This window comes from Melospiza melodia, chromosome Z (assembly GCF_035770615.1).
Source record: "Melospiza melodia melodia isolate bMelMel2 chromosome Z, bMelMel2.pri, whole genome shotgun sequence".
NCBI lineage: Eukaryota > Metazoa > Chordata > Aves > Passeriformes > Passerellidae > Melospiza > Melospiza melodia.
Genome location: NC_086226.1, coordinates 9,066,322 through 9,082,006, shown reverse-complemented (window position 1 = coordinate 9,082,006; position 15,685 = coordinate 9,066,322). Strand labels below are relative to the sequence as shown.

At 43.9% G+C, this 15,685-nt stretch overlaps 1 protein-coding gene across 2 annotated transcripts in view; it reads right to left on the bottom strand.

Annotated features, from left to right (window-relative positions):
- UNC13B (unc-13 homolog B) overlaps positions 1-15,685 on the bottom strand; it is a 206,110-nt gene that overhangs the window by 166,594 nt on the left and 23,831 nt on the right. For both annotated transcript variants that reach the window (XM_063180306.1, XM_063180307.1), the window contains exons 2-5: positions 13,178-13,207; positions 9,813-9,912; positions 5,854-5,971; positions 4,779-4,902 (exon numbers count right to left, since the gene is read on the bottom strand). In XM_063180306.1, coding sequence (XP_063036376.1) covers positions 4,779-4,902; positions 5,854-5,971; positions 9,813-9,912; positions 13,178-13,207 — 372 coding nt within the window. The remainder of the gene's footprint in view (positions 1-4,778; positions 4,903-5,853; positions 5,972-9,812; positions 9,913-13,177; positions 13,208-15,685) is intronic.

Here is a 15,685-nt window from a genome sequence, read left to right as displayed (position 1 = left end):
AATCTGCAGGGTCCATAAGCAGGCACAGACATGGCAATGGCTGGGGTGGGGGATGAGCAACTCCCACAGCATCTCTCAGGACTGAAGGCTCCAAGCTGAGCTGATGTGGGATTCCTGGGCACTGGAGCAAGGGTGTGGGTGGAGGTCCCAGGTGGGGCTGCTCAGGGCAAGTGCATGCCCTAACACCTGGAATGGGCACACAGCAGTACAGTGACTTGTCAGAGTAAGAAAGGAAGAAACAGGAGAATTTGGCGCATCCATACAGACCACTTCACTCAGTTAAACCCCTGAGGAAGCTAAATATGACAGCATTCCTGCTTAGAAATCTCTAGCTTGGCAACAACCAGGCACTTCAGTCCTAAAGCTTTTCTTCTCCTGAGATTTTCTGGTCCTTGCTCTGAACCTTGCACATCACCTTGATCCTTCTGAGCTTTCCCAAGGTGGCTGGGGCAAAACCTAGCTTGGCAGGAGTGAGAAAAAGTGCTGAAAGCAGAAATTATATCCTCTCTCCCCCTATTTTCGTGCAAGTGTTCACCAGGCTTTCCCTCTTCCCAGCCCAAATTTCCTCCCTTTTCCAATGTATGGGAATCTTCCTAAGTTCTCATTGAAATGACTTGGCTGAGCTGAGTTTTTTTTTCCTGTTCAGTTCCCAAGACACTAAAATAACAAAGCACATTTACCCTACCTCATGGTTAGATGCAGATCAGCATGCTCCCACCCTGGGAGTGTTGAGAACACTAAAAGCATCTTCACTCCAATTATGAACTAGAAACTGCCTGGCACAGAACCAAACTGTTATAGTTTGGGAGCCAAAAGCATTTTTGAGTACTGCATCCTGTGAGGGATTTGCACAGTCACTGCACTTCTAAAAAGGGGGGACAAAGTAAATTGCCATCAAGCAGAACAATTTTACACTTGGAAAGCAGCATCCTGAAAAATCTGTGCCAATGCACACTCACCACATCAAAACAATAATAGCAAGATTATCTTCTGCCTACCAGAAAATTTTCTAAATCAACCAAGGATAGCAGTATCCCTCCACTGTCTCCCTTGTTCCAAAGAGGAAACAGATATTATCAGAGGAGAAAGTGGCTCCAGCCTGTCTCAGCTATCAACCACTTCTTTTCCATGAGGAAGGCAGTTTATTGCCATTTTTAATAGACTACCAAGCACAAACCTTCTCACTCTACATGTTAATATAATGCTCACATTTCCCATCCTCACACTATTTGTTACACTTTTGTAGCAGAGGATTTGCAGCCGTTCTGTTTCTGAGACTGCACATTCAAGAACATGGGGCTGGCAGAGAGAGCATCGCATGCCAGCCTGGTGCCCAGGACTGCAGTCCATCACACAGAGATATGAAACACAGCAGGGCCCACAGAGCTGCCCTCCCTGCACAGCATGTGCTGGTGTCACACTAGCTGACCACAGGGCAACAGCTGCATCTGGAACATGCCATGGCACACACACATCTGGAACACGCCATGGCACACACACATCTGGAACATGCCATGGCACACACACATCTGGAACATGCCATGGCACACACACATCTGGAACACGCCATGGCACACACACATCTGGAACACGCCATGGCACACACACATCTGGAACATGCCATGGCGCACATAGGGGCACATGAGGGCCACCATCAGTGTTCTCTGTCCCATTACAAATCTGGCCATTGACAAAGTTAAACTCCTGCACGACCTCAAAAAAGCTCATTTTCTATCACCCAAAGCAGAGACTAAACTTCCACCAGCCTTTGCTAGGAGACGACTGCTTCCCAACTCCATGCCTGGTAAATACTTGAAAACAACATTATATGAAAGAAAAAAATTTAAAAACCTCTAAGCTGTCTCCAACATGTACTACCATTATCAACATCAGCATGTTTTGCACTTATTTTAGCTTTAGCAGCTCCCGTCTCCAGAGTACCAGCAGAAGAGATACCAGGAAGGAAGAATCTTGAATGTATCAAGATTCAAGATGGAAGCAGAACCAGCAAACTAATCTGGGATAAATGCAAACAATATTTTGCTGCAAACAACAAACCAGTTTCTAAACCTCTCTGCATACACCATAATGTTTTACATCAAGGACTTCAGCTTTTCTGGTTTTCAAATTAATTTATTCTTTTTAACAAACCCTTAAAAACCTCTCAAGCTCCACCTAAATACAATGAAGTATTTTAAATACATTGAATAACCTGGGGTACTGCTTCTGTGTGCATCTAAATGAGAGAGCAGCCAGAAATTATAGAAAAAGCACAGCAGCACAGCCAAACAGGAGAACACACAGGTTTTTTAAAGCTGGTATCCCAGACAGCAATATTTTACCCAACTTGAAAAGCAGCACAAGCTGTACATGAGCTCACACATCACTCTGGTTCTCATGCATCTAGCCCAGAGATCTTCACCTGGGAAACAAAACATGACACACAATGTTCTTAAGTGTCACTCCAAACCTGCTGTTGGTAAAATCTTGCCTCTATGGCCCAGCTGCTGACTTAAGAACTTCCACAGCACATCAGTGATTCATTTACTTCCCTGTGTAGGGATAAAGCAGCAGCTCCAAACTCATATGATAAAGAATATCAACATGCAGGGCACTAAGAATCCATGTTGCTGCCATCCAGCTAAAGGGAAACTGACCTGCAAATCCATTGGGAGAGATGCAGAGGCAGTGCTGTGAGCTCCATGCACCCCTCCAAGGGAAAGGAGACAGAGCCTAACCCATGGTGCAGAGTCCTCCTCTGTCCCAAAGGTGATGGCAGGAGACAGTCATGGTGTGAGGGGAAGCACCACTGGAGCAGGGTTGATGCCACTTTCTAGAGGAGTATGACACACCCTTAGTGCCTCCTGCTTTTCAACCTGCTTCTGACCTTGCCATGGCACATCAGACTGAAAACGGAGATCAAAGCAAAAACTGCAGCACTCTTCTAGGGAAGAGCAGCCTTTGAAGAGCTAACTCATGCATCCATTTTTTCCTGGACATTATGAAACTCTGGACAGGCAGATAACTTTTCACACTCTAGAACAAAAACCGTTCAACACAACAGTGCAGAATCCCTGCTATTTCAGTATTTGGCATGGTAAGCAAAGACATAAGAATTGCGAAAGCACATCATTACCTGAAATACTTTGATTTTTAAAATTCATATGTTCTTACATATCTACATGGAGTCTGGTTCCTTATGCTTGAAAAAATACTTCAAAACGCAATGCAGTCCATAATATGAATGGCAAAAGAAAGTAAATTCTCTTTTGGACACTCTCAATACAAAGGAAGACACCACAACTTCATTTCCTTTTAAAGCAGCGACAGTTTACAAGCAAGTGTGGCAGAATTCAGATGAGAAGGCAGTGGCTACAAGCCTTGCCTTCAGCTCTGTGTGCTTGTTCTGTCCCTCCCAGAAGCCTCAACACTTGTACCAAATAATCAAGATTTGTGGTGAGGTAAAACAGGTTTGTTCCTCCTCTTGCATAAAAAGTAATTTCAGCAATAAACCTCCCATGAACAGCAGCAGTGGAACCAGGATATTTCTCTGGGGAAGAGGGATGGCTGCTGACCAGCATCACACAGCGGTCAGGACAGCTGAGGTGTCAGGTACCTCTTCCCCTTTGCACACTGGACTGTATTTAAAGAGCAGTGCCACTGCTCCTTCAGAACACTGTGCTCTCCCAGAAGTGCAACCATCCAGGGCACTGTGCACACTCACAACAGTGCACTCACAGCACAAAACTCCATTTGCATTGACTCCTCACCTGCAGGGCCCAGCCTGCACCGTACCCCGGCACCAGGAAGCAGAGTATGAGACCCACAGGTGTCCTAAGGTCTTCCCACAACAGAGGGACAATCCTGACAGGTGCTGACCAAATGCCAGTGCCTGCACAAACGCTGTACCCCTGCTTAGAGCTGGATACAAATTGCTCACACTGACTAGGGCATTGCAGCAAAAAGGATGCAACAGACAGAGGGAGAGGGATGAGCCTTGCAAGGACAGAACACTTTGAAACACTTCAACGCTCAGTGCATGAAAAAAAAAATAGCACAAATCCCAAAAACATCATCTCAAGCATCAGCCAAAAGCTGGAAAGAGAAGTTATGCAAGCCTAGGATGCATTCTAGCATGGTCTTATTTTTGGGGTTTATTTGGTTTGGGGGCTGTTTTTGTTTGCTTGAGTAAAATAAAATTTTAAAATTACACACATCTTTACTTGAGATCAGTTTGCTCCAATTAGCTGCTTTTCTGTATTTTGCATTTTTCAACCATAAATAATTGCCAGAAAGGCAGTTCTTACAACATTAAGTTATTTATATACTCTGCTAATGATGATGTTCAGGAGCACTAAGCATTAATGTTTCACTAACTGAACTGCACATGTCTAAGAGGGCTACGTGCACTCACCACAGCACAGCTCTAACAACACACTTGACCTCCTCTAGAGCCAAATCTGTCTAGATTCAAAGAAGCAAATGATCTTGCTCAGGAAGAAAATGTGTGACTACACAATCCTGAAACACTATTAGAAGAAAAAAACTGCTGCTAGTCCAAATATTCCAGCAACCAGGGACTTTCAAATATTTCATACTTATTCAGATCTTGTTAGAAAGAAGCAAAACAAAAAATTAATACTAGCCACATGATCTCTACTGAACTATTCTGACTGAACTGAGAATGAACACAAAACACAACTTAATAATAAAACTTCAGTTATTCTCACTTTCTCTCCACTGTCAGCACCCTGGGTAAGTTATGGAAATGCACTTACCAAAAGGTAATTCAAATCTTGTGTCCAGCAAAATTTTATGAGGAGTTGGGTTTTTGGTTCCACAGATTTCATCATGTTTCATTACAACTTCTGCCTCCAGCGTAGACCATTCCCCAGGACCTTCCTGCGAATCAAAGGCCTTAAGTGAACAAACATTCAAGTCTGAAGAACTTTATGCACCAACTCTCACACATTTGCTAATACAGTCCAAAAAGAGCTTAACAGAATTATCAACCCTATTTTTACATCAACTTACAACCATTTAGCATGCACTGGCTTTTTCTTCCAAACTGGATTTCTTCCAAATCTCAGAGGCACCTACCAGAGCAAGCAGCAAAGAGAAGTGCTGCCTTCTCAGTGGAACTGCAAAGGCAGACCCTCAAAGGCAGGACTGAGGAGCATCTGGACAGTGAGAGGAATTGAGAACCAGCCAGACCTCATGCCCACACTGCAGAGCATTCCCACTCTTTTCCTTTTATGGAAAATATAATCTATCTCTCCCTGCTCAAATACAATAATCTTCTAAGTAAATACTCTAAAATTTGAGTTAAAAATGCTTAGCTGCAACAACTGCCAAACTCAGTAGTTAGGGCAGTTATAGACATTGAGACATCCAACTTCCCACTTTTGTCCACATATATTAGCATAACGTTCACCTAACACTACCATCAAAAGCCCTAAGGAGATACTGCATATGTGCTCTGGGCCTACCTTGTCAGCTGGACAAGACAGAGGTCTTTAGCACCAAGTCATAGGAATCTGACCATCAGACTAAGCAGTCAGTTCTTAAGACTTCAGACACTTAGGTCTGTGCTCCTTAACAGATCAGGCCCTAGTTCTTGAGTCCACACAAGTGAAATGAAACCAAAGAGCCCTATGTGAGGGCTCTCAGTTGTGATCTCACTACAAAATCAAAACTAATGTGATGAGACAACCCTCTCTGCTCAATCAGCCTTCCTGACTTTGCAAGTGGAAGTTTTGCTGAGGAGCTCAGTCTGGGCTGCACCAGGCTAGATCTGTAATGCATTAATTAACAACATTAGAAACACAAATACAGTTTCTCTGTCAGGTTAACCTCATCAGATTGGTGAATGGCCTTCAGAGCAATCCACACGGTCCCAACCAGGGTGTCCCATATCAGTCCTTTGTTCCATACTTCCACAATTAGGCCCAGGTCCAGCCGACTGATCTCACTGCAAGAAAAGTAAAAGCAGCACAGATGAGAAAAAAGCAGAATACAATCTAATTTTGTTTCCTGTTCTGCATTACCACCATGATTATACCAGTGAACTATTTCCACAGAGCCATGTCAAGTTACAGAGAGCTCCTGGAAGTGTGTGGCTGAGGCAGCTTATACTCACAGGTAACACCAGTTTCTAGTAACTCAAAGTTTAATACTAATTACACAAAGAGTGCAAACTAAAACTCTGAACTATGTCATGCAAGAAATGCCAGTAGGGAACTCATCACTGCAGCTATGTACACAGGAGAAGGAAGTGTACCTTGGACCAAAACCTAGAGGTGAACTGTTCTTTGTCATCAGGCGCCCCATTTCTAACAAAGTGAGCGTCTCCCTCGGCAGCACAGCAACACAGGTGTACTCTGGCAGGTGCAATCATGCCAATACTTGCCTGTGAGTGGAGGTACTCCCAGTCAAAATTAACAGTCCCACATCCAGCACAGCTGCATCAGCAGCACTACCTATTTCTCAGGGCTGTGTGTCACCACTTCTGCTCCAGCACCAGCTGCTTCCACACGGCCACTGAGCGACAGGTTCTTGGAAATACTGATCTGAAAGCTTTCACAAACATCTTTCCTCTCATTAACAAAAGGATGCATCTCAAATTTGCTTCTTTTCAATGTTTTATAGCTTTTATGCCTCGCTTCTGCATACTGGTTTGTAACATGCCTACTTCAGAACAGCCTAACACATACATGGCAGACACTGGTAAAAACAACAAAGTAGAGAATAATCCTGAGCTGTCTGTTGACATCACAGCTGTCTCACACTTACCATGAAGAAAGGCTATAACCCATAATTTTTAGAGCTCAGGGCTTCCCTTTATTGCAACTGTTAATCCCCAAAAGTAGGCATCTTGGACATTCAGTGCTGCTGCTCTCTGCCCAAACATATTTATGTTACAGCTATCAAGGAAATTTAAAAGCATGTTAACTGTCTTATTTCTACAGACTGCCATCATGGCCAAAATAAGAAAGAGCTGCTGCAAAGCCAAGCATCCACTAGAACTTTGTCTCCTTCTCACAGTTGAAAGCGAACATCATATCTACAAGGTTCAAGACTAACCCTGCAGTTACAGTAAAGCATATAAATGTCTATTTTAAATCCAAGTGCTTCTGTTCTTGTTTAAGATACAGGAATTGAGGTTAGGAGTGTCCAGTGCTTGAGTGTCTCTGTCTGCAACAGTTCAAAATCAAGCTGTTACACAGCCTTCTAAGAGTTTATTGCTAGCATCTTGTAATCGAGTCTCCAGCATCCTCTGCTCTGATAGGGTTACTCAGTATGGCAAACAGCTGTACCAGCACTGCTCTGCCCTCACCCTGCTTGACATTCATCAGATTGCAGGCTGATGATGACTGGCTGACTGCTGGCTGGCACAGTGTGAGTCCAGAAAGGGAAGGGAAGGAAGTAATACTCTATTTTCAGTCACAGTGTAAAACCATGTACTTTGCTTCAACATACACTCTGTAGAGCAGGACACTGGTCATGACACACCCAAAGGGCTCCTCTACAGATCTCCAAAGGACAGGTCACCAGGCAAGAAAAATAAATAAAAAGAGTTTCTGTACAGTGGCTTTGATTGCCTTTGTGTCTCCCTTTCTCCACCTTCTGGTTAGATGCAGAACAGCTTCTAAGAACAAAAGAGCTGAGACTGAAATTTGGTGTCTATCCCTTTCCACACACACACAGGATTTATATAAAGGCATTTCTCACAACTTCAACACCAATTTAATCACTGTGCTCTAAACATCAGTGGGCACTTTCACTCGAGGTGTTTCCTGCAAATATGCAGCAAATACACAGTTGTTTTAAAGCTCCTTCAAAATTCAAAGATGACCCCAGGGAATACACTGAAGTGCTTAACTGGTCTGGTACATAGCCAAATCTCAAACAACCCCAGAGACCCAAATTCTGCAATGCTTTGTCTCACAAGGAGTTTGGCAGCAAAACCAACAAACACAGACAGGAAGCAATTTTTTTGCTTATGGTCTATTCTTCTACTATGCCTCATGAAAAAGGTAAACACAGCACAGACAGTAAAAGCAGCCTTCCCTTGGGGAAAAACAGCTGTGCTCAAAATCCTTCAGCTGTGCTCAAAATCCTTTTCCAACTCCAGAAAGAAAAAGAGCAAACTAGAGAACAGCAGTATTGGAATAGCCAGTTTCCCCTAGGGCAACTTAATGTACACAGGATCATGCAAAACACATTCGTTCCCACATGTAATATTTCTGTTATAAGGAGACACCAGAACTACTGTAGAGTTGCCTGGCTAAAGCAGGGACAATAATGGCAAGGTAGTTCAGCTAATATTCTGCTTCCATATTCCCTAGCAACTAATTATGGAGCGTCTCAGTGACTTTACAGCATGCTACCTCAGTTCTCAGCTGATACCAGAGTGCAGCTCCAGGAGCTGCTTGAGAGGAAGGAGGAGAAGCAACCACAGGAGCCTTCATCCAACACATTCAAGTGCTTTCTTAAATCACCACTGAGAAGCCTCCTTCATAGCTGGCTGGGTTTAAAGCTAGCTCCTGCCCACAGGATGAGCACAGTCACAGGCAGAAAGAGTTAGTAGTTTGAGTATGGGCATGTGACTTGAATGGTAGGTTCAACTCCTTGTCCCAGTCCTGAAATGTTTTAAATCAGTGACAGCCAAGGCGTCTGTCTGACCAGGAGCTGCAGAACTGAGCAGATGTTGGTGCTCAGGAGCGTGTGTGTTTCACCAGATGCCAAAGGACAGGCTCCAGACTCTCCGTGCAGGAGCACACACCTCTTGAGCTGCTCCAAAAGCAGAGCACTGCCAAACAAGGGAGGTGGGAGCACAGCTATGATGAAAATACTCTACTGACCCAGGTGGCCTCCTTAACCTGAGGCAAGAACCTCCCACTTTCAGCTGAGGAGAAACAAACTGCTGCTGGATTAGGAAACACATTCACAAAATTCCATGGGGGGATGTCTCCTACTGCAGATACTATGTAGATACCTCAAACACATTGAGAAACAGTAGCACTAGCTTTGACCCCACAAGATGAATACAACATCATTTCCCTCCCCCCTCATTTAGTAAATTTAGTTCAATTTGCCTTACAAAGCTATAGAAACAGAAGCAGATGCAGTATAATCAATAAATCATTCATTCACCAGAAAAAAATCCACCATTCTAAGAGACAGTGGGAAATCCTTGGCTATATGTCACGTCTGTGAGAACCAAGGCAAATCAGAAGTGCCAACTGCACCAGAAGCCCCAGGAAAGCTGGAATTAACTGATTCCGCTGCTCACGGAGGTAACCAACTGAGGTAACCAGGATCACCTCGTAGAGGCCCTGAGTGCACTAACAACAGCCTTTAATTGCCCTGATCAGCCTCTCCAGCCCTCTTCCCACGCCCAGGAGCTCCATTTAAGCTCCGCTATGGGCCTTTGGTCCCTGGATAAGCTATGTTATAGGGGTGTGTGTGTGTCTCGGCTTACAGACACAGCTGTGCACATACAGGCCAAGACAGCATCAATCTAGACCCAACCCACACAGTAATTTCCCAGTTCAACCTCAGACTCAGCCTCTCACTACAGACCTGACTTGGCAATTCCATGGCTCCAGCCGAGACAATCTCCCAACACACATCCTCCACCACAGCCCAATGCGCACAACAGCAAAGAAAATTACTTAGGTTGTCACCAGGCTTGTGCATTTTACCTACACAAACATTACGGTCCCTACACACACTATGAACACCAGGGCCATGGAAGGACTCAACCACGAGCACCTCCATAGCACCATGCTGTGCACCACCATACTTACAACATAAAATCCTGCTCCCAGCAGGGCTGGTCACCGCGCACGGCCACCGTCGTGCTCTTCACATTTTGCACTTTCAAGGTCACATACGTATTGAATTTATCTGGGGAATGAGACACAAAATGTTACTTCTACCGTCATACTCCCTCATCACATCACCTGCAACACTGCAATGTTTTCAGTTCATACAGCGCATCCAGGGAGGCCTCAGATGAAAAGCCCATACGGGAAGATATCACTAGGTTTGAGAAGCCAAATGTTCAAGATGTTTTCCACATGCATCAAATTTTCAGTCACAGCCTTTTTAGAAATTCAAGCACAAATGAACAAAAACTCCAAGCATTCACTTGCAGTAAGACAGAGACAAAGAGAGTAAGATCCTAAAGATCACAGACACTTAGTATGATGCTGCTCCTAAAATGCAGACAAAAGGAAGAAGAGACAGTCCAAAGGCACAGGACCCCTCACGAATACCAAACTGTGAAAAACAAACTTCCAAAACATATAAGCAAGAGATTGGGTGGTCATATAATCTCTTCGCTCCTGACCCAACTGCTTTCCTAGTCTCAATTAAATTGTCCACCCATGAATCTACAAAGAACCTTGCAGACCAGTCAGGGGCAGAAGAAAAATACAGATTTATTAGTAAGTGCACTGAAACGGATCTGACCTAGGAAAACCACATCACACTCACATCTAGACAAGACAGTCTCTGTTTAGATGTTTTGCTCTTAATTTTAAATCTGAAGAAAAATCTTTGAAGAACTTTTTTCCTAATTTCTGCTTTCTCTTTGCTAATAAACCAAAAGCAGCAAAGCACAGACACATTCAAAGTTTGAATATCAGCATGCAAGAAGGAACAAACTCCCTTGTAAGGGGAGTCATCACCTCAGGCCTATCAGTTTCAAACAGCCTGCAACAAGACATGCTTAATACAGAGAAAGCAGTCTACATATTTTAATACTTGAATGTTCTGCTACATCTATTCAGAATGTTCTGCTACATCTATTCACTGTGTTTGATCTCAAGTAAATTTTGTCAATACTGTCAAAATTTCATATAAAAAACAAAGATGTAACAGCCAAAGTGGCTTTACAAAGGGAAATCACAGCTGACAAATTGATGACCTTCTAGGGCTATGGCACTGTTGGATGGGGCAGAGTGAGTGACACTGTCTGCCCGGCCTTGTGCACAGCACAACATCCTTGTATCTAAACCAGAGAGCCATGGATTTGAGGGATGGAGCACTCTGTGGATAAGGAACTGGCTGGCTGGCCACACCCAAAGACTTGTGGTCTTTGATTCATTGTCCATCTGGTTACCAGTGACAAGTGGTGTCTCTCAGGGGTCAGAAGTGGGGCTGACACTGCTCAGTGACAGAACCGTGGGATCAGGGACATCCTCAGCAAGTTCACTGATGGCACCAAGCTGTGTGGGGCAGTCATGCTCTGGAGGGAACAGATGCCATTCAGAGGGACCTGGACAGGCTGGAGAGGTGGGACTGTGCAAACCTCATGAAGCTGGCTGATGAGTAACTAACTCAGCATAAGCCAGCAGTGTGTGCTCACAGCCCAGAAAGCCAAAAGTATCCTGGGATGCCAACCAAAGGAGTGTGAGCAGCAGGTCAAGGAATACAATTCATCCCCTCTAGTCTTGCGACATTTCCCCTGGATTACTGCACACAGTTCTGTCATCCCCATTATAAGAAGGACACAAAAGTGCTGGAGCAAGTGCAGAGGAGGAAACAAAGCTGGTAAGAAGAGTGGAGCACCTTCCCTATGATGATAGGCTCAGGAAATCAGGGCTGTTCAGGCTGGCACAGAGAAGACTGTGTAGAGATCTCACAGCAATCTTCCAATAGCTGAAGGGGCCTACAGGGAATCCAGAAAGTGACTCTTCATCAGGGACCAGAGTGATAGGACAGGGAATAATAGGTACAAATTGAAAGAGGGGAAATTTAGTCGGGTATTAGCAAGAAATTCTTTACTGTCACGGTGTTGAGACACTGGCACAGGTTGCCCAAGGAAGCTGTGGATGCCCAATCCTGATAGTGTTTGAGGCCAGGCAGGATAAGGCACTGGTCTAGTGGAAGGTGTCCCTGCCCATGGCATAGAAATAGATGATTCTTTAGATCCCTTCCAAATCCTTAATATTCTATGACTGTATAGTTGTGTAATTTTTAAGCATCATTGCTGTGGGTTACTATAGTACATCTCAGCATCTAGCTTCCAGTGAAGGAAGAAACAGAAATTATATGATCCAGAAGCTCAGGAAGGAGTCAGAGTCACTGAATTGTGATTCCTACATATCCAGTTATTCACTACTATATCACCCCTCCCTGTCATTTTACTCCTGCATCCTCCTGGTACACTGAGATTGTCAGTGAAACCACACACTTGGCTGAGTTAAACCTAGTCTAGAGGACAAATCTTTTGCATTTATGAGCAGGTCTCTTGATTAGGGAAAAGATAAAGTACACACTGTCTCCCTTCCAGTCTGGGCACTCAGTTTTCCTTCCCTGGAAATTAAAGGTTGGTGCACAGACAGACCTTGATCTGCCACGGAATATGCATGAGTCCTGGAAAGTTTTCTGCCATAATCTGAGGACGGCTATATCCAAAGAATTAAGCCAAATAATTAAGTTAAAATACAGGCGGGCAACTGTTTCAGATCTAAACACTTGAATAGGTGTTATGCCAGAAGTTTTTATTAATAGGAATTTTGTAGAAGTGCTTATTCTTTTGTAAACTGTACATCAAATTTCAATTGATAAATCAATTTGCTTGCTAAGGGATTCTTTGCTGGCTTCTGAACCACAGTGAAAAGAAATTGCCCAGACTGTAAATTCTGGGTGTGACTAGCTGTTGCAGACACAAAACCAGCGGATGGGATTTTAATTCCACGCACTTCCAGCTATTACTGACTGCTGACTGACATTCAGATTCACTTCTGCAGTTCCATCCAGCAAACCCAGTCAGGACTGAGAAGGCACTAAATCCACAGACACACACACACCAGTTCTGCTTAGTGGACATTTTCAGACCCTGTGTTGAAGAGGGAAAGAGGCAGGATGAGATGAAAGGGCCAGGTGGGTGGGGAAGGGTGACAGTTAAGGAGCACATTTCCTCATCCATCCCCTGTTCAGGCCAGGTTGAGCAGACAGAGGTTTCTTACCACTGTGACACCAGGTCACGGCCTCAAGTTTTCTACTAACTCAAACTGCCTGGATTTTCAAGGTAGATTAGGTCACTCCTAAGAAGAACATGAAGGAGCTGAGATGAGATGGAGAAAAACTGGAGGGAGCAGCACAAACAGCAGGGAGAGCCAGGGTCCCCATTGCTGCAAACAAGCAGAAGAGCATGACTTACCTGGTGGTCCATGGAGTTTAGCTTTTTTTACTGTAAAGAGAAAAAAGGGAAAGAACAAAATAAGAGATTGTCAGTGATTTTGTCCTGCTATAGCTTCCTTTGAGTTAAAGCCTCACAGTGCATTATATTAACAAGACAACATCCCCTGCACAGAGTGCTGGTAGCTGGAAATTCACACTCAGTTAAACAGATCTGGGGACAAAAACTCCGTTGTACCCCAAGGCAGCTCTCTAAAGTGAGGCATTTAAAAAAACAATCACAGGCTTAATGTTTGGAAAGCAATGTGATATGTCTAATGCAAAGCAATCTCAACATCACCCCTTTGCAACCAGAAGTTACTGCTGCTTAGCAAGATGTCATTTCATACCACCTCGCTTACAAAGTTACTTACTAACATTCTAGAAGAAATAAACAATTCTTTATAAACAAAGAAATTCTCCAAACACTGTATAGCAGAGCACAAACTGAAAATAATCAATAGAGCTGAATAGCAGCTCTCTAAGTAGCTCTATACTATGACACTGTCAATTAAATTAAATAAGCCAAACAAACAGCAATGTAAACTCAAATGTCACTTTTACAAGCTCTACTCTGTTAATTTAATTCCAAGACAGTATTTATATATAAAAATAGAATTGTTAAAACATAAAACAGTATTGGCTCTTATCTCACCAGATGGAGAAGGTCCATGTCTACCTAGGGGAGATTTTGTTTACATTTCCCTTTTGCAAGCTCATATCCTCACTAGAGCTGTAAGTGTAAGCACTAAGAAAAGACATCTCTAGGCTCCAGCTAGCTGTCCCAGAGGAAAACTAACTCTAAGAAGAAAACACACTTAACAAGCTGGGAAGCAAAATATACCACAGAACAAAAATATTTAAAAGCTGGTGCAGTAAAATTTCCTCCAGAAAACAGAGCTACCAATACTTATTAGAGACTCACAATGTCCAATTTTCAATAATAAAGTTCTAGAAAGAAACATTAATTTTTTTTTTTTTACTGCCCTGACACCACTACACTCAGAGCTGCAGCAGAGTGGGATAGCAGTCTATCAAGATAGCTATTTGAGAAATTCTCCTTTGCAAGCATTTACAGTCCAGGTAGCTGCCTGCATGAAGAAAAATGCTGCATCAGGTACTTTAGAAACTGCTGCTGTTAAAAGGGCTGGAGCTTTCACCTAGACTGACAAGGCCACAAGCCCTTAGGTCCAAAATAAATGGGTTCATTTTCTTCCAGATTCAGAACCTGAAGCACTCCTGATGCTGAATGTAATGGTGCAAGCAAAACACAATAGTGTGGGTCAGTATTCTTGACTGAAGATACAAATGCCGTTAAATCTCCAGATCAGTCTGTTTAAACACTGAGAAATATGCAGGGCAATCTACCCACTTTCTAGGTTCCTTTGCATACCACACAAAAGCAGACATTTAATGAAATACTGCCCTGGGGTGGGCAGGCAGCAGCTATCCCTGAACCTCCCCGCTCCCCTCCTTTGGAAGAGGCAGGACACAAAGAAACGAATGCATGTGCCTGGGGAAAAAAGGCAAAAGCAGGCAGTGGACACACAGGAAGGTTCTGCTGGCCTCTCCCTGTTTGTGACAAGCTCCACTACTGTTACAGGGAAGCAAAGGCAACCTCAGTGTAGAAATTTGGTATTATTTGCTAAAAAAGCAGCTGGAGAGGGTCACGGCTCCTAAACAGAGAGAAGAGACACAGCCTCTGCAGCAGCAATATGCAAACTAAGACACAGATGCCGTTTGTACATTGTGGTCACAGCCCCTAAATATTTAGAGGCTCCTTTGATGAACGGCAGCAAACCCTGCACTGCCTCAGCAGCTGAGAGGGGTGCCTGTTTAGGGCTTGAGCAAGAGCTGTCCCACAAATATCCCAGGGAAGCAGCCAGACTAAACGAAGATCACAAGCCTGATACAGACCCACATGTCAAAAACTGAATCCTTAGCAACTCCCAGGAATGAGCACCATCCCTCTAGACAAAGTGCATGTAATAAATTACACTTTTAGCTGCAAAAATAGAACTTATAACTAAGAGCTGAATGACAAATCTGGGAGTCTTATCTCATCAGTAATTCTTCTGCCCTATCAGCAAGCCTGCACAGCATGTCCAAAAAGTTGCCATGAAAAATTACCTGGGTGCATTTTTATTTTGTTAGCCCTACAGGAAAGCACTTCATAGGGGTGTTCAGAAAGCTTTGCAAAACTGCAGCTCCCAGAACATTGCCCAGGACTGAGTGGGAGACTGCAGGATTCCCCATATAAGGGTTTGAATTTCTGGTAGTTTGGAGCTGGAATGGGCTGCTAGGCACTGCTATGGCCCAGCCTGTATGTCAGCCCAGGGAACTTGCAGGTCAGATGCATTGCACCGAACACCATGCCATGAACAATGTCAGCTTTCCAAAGGAACTCTACTAAGAAAACTTTTGTACCCAAACCTGCTCCTTCTCTCTCGTTACAGTTCCTCTGTGCCAAGCTCTCAGGAAGGACTCAAAG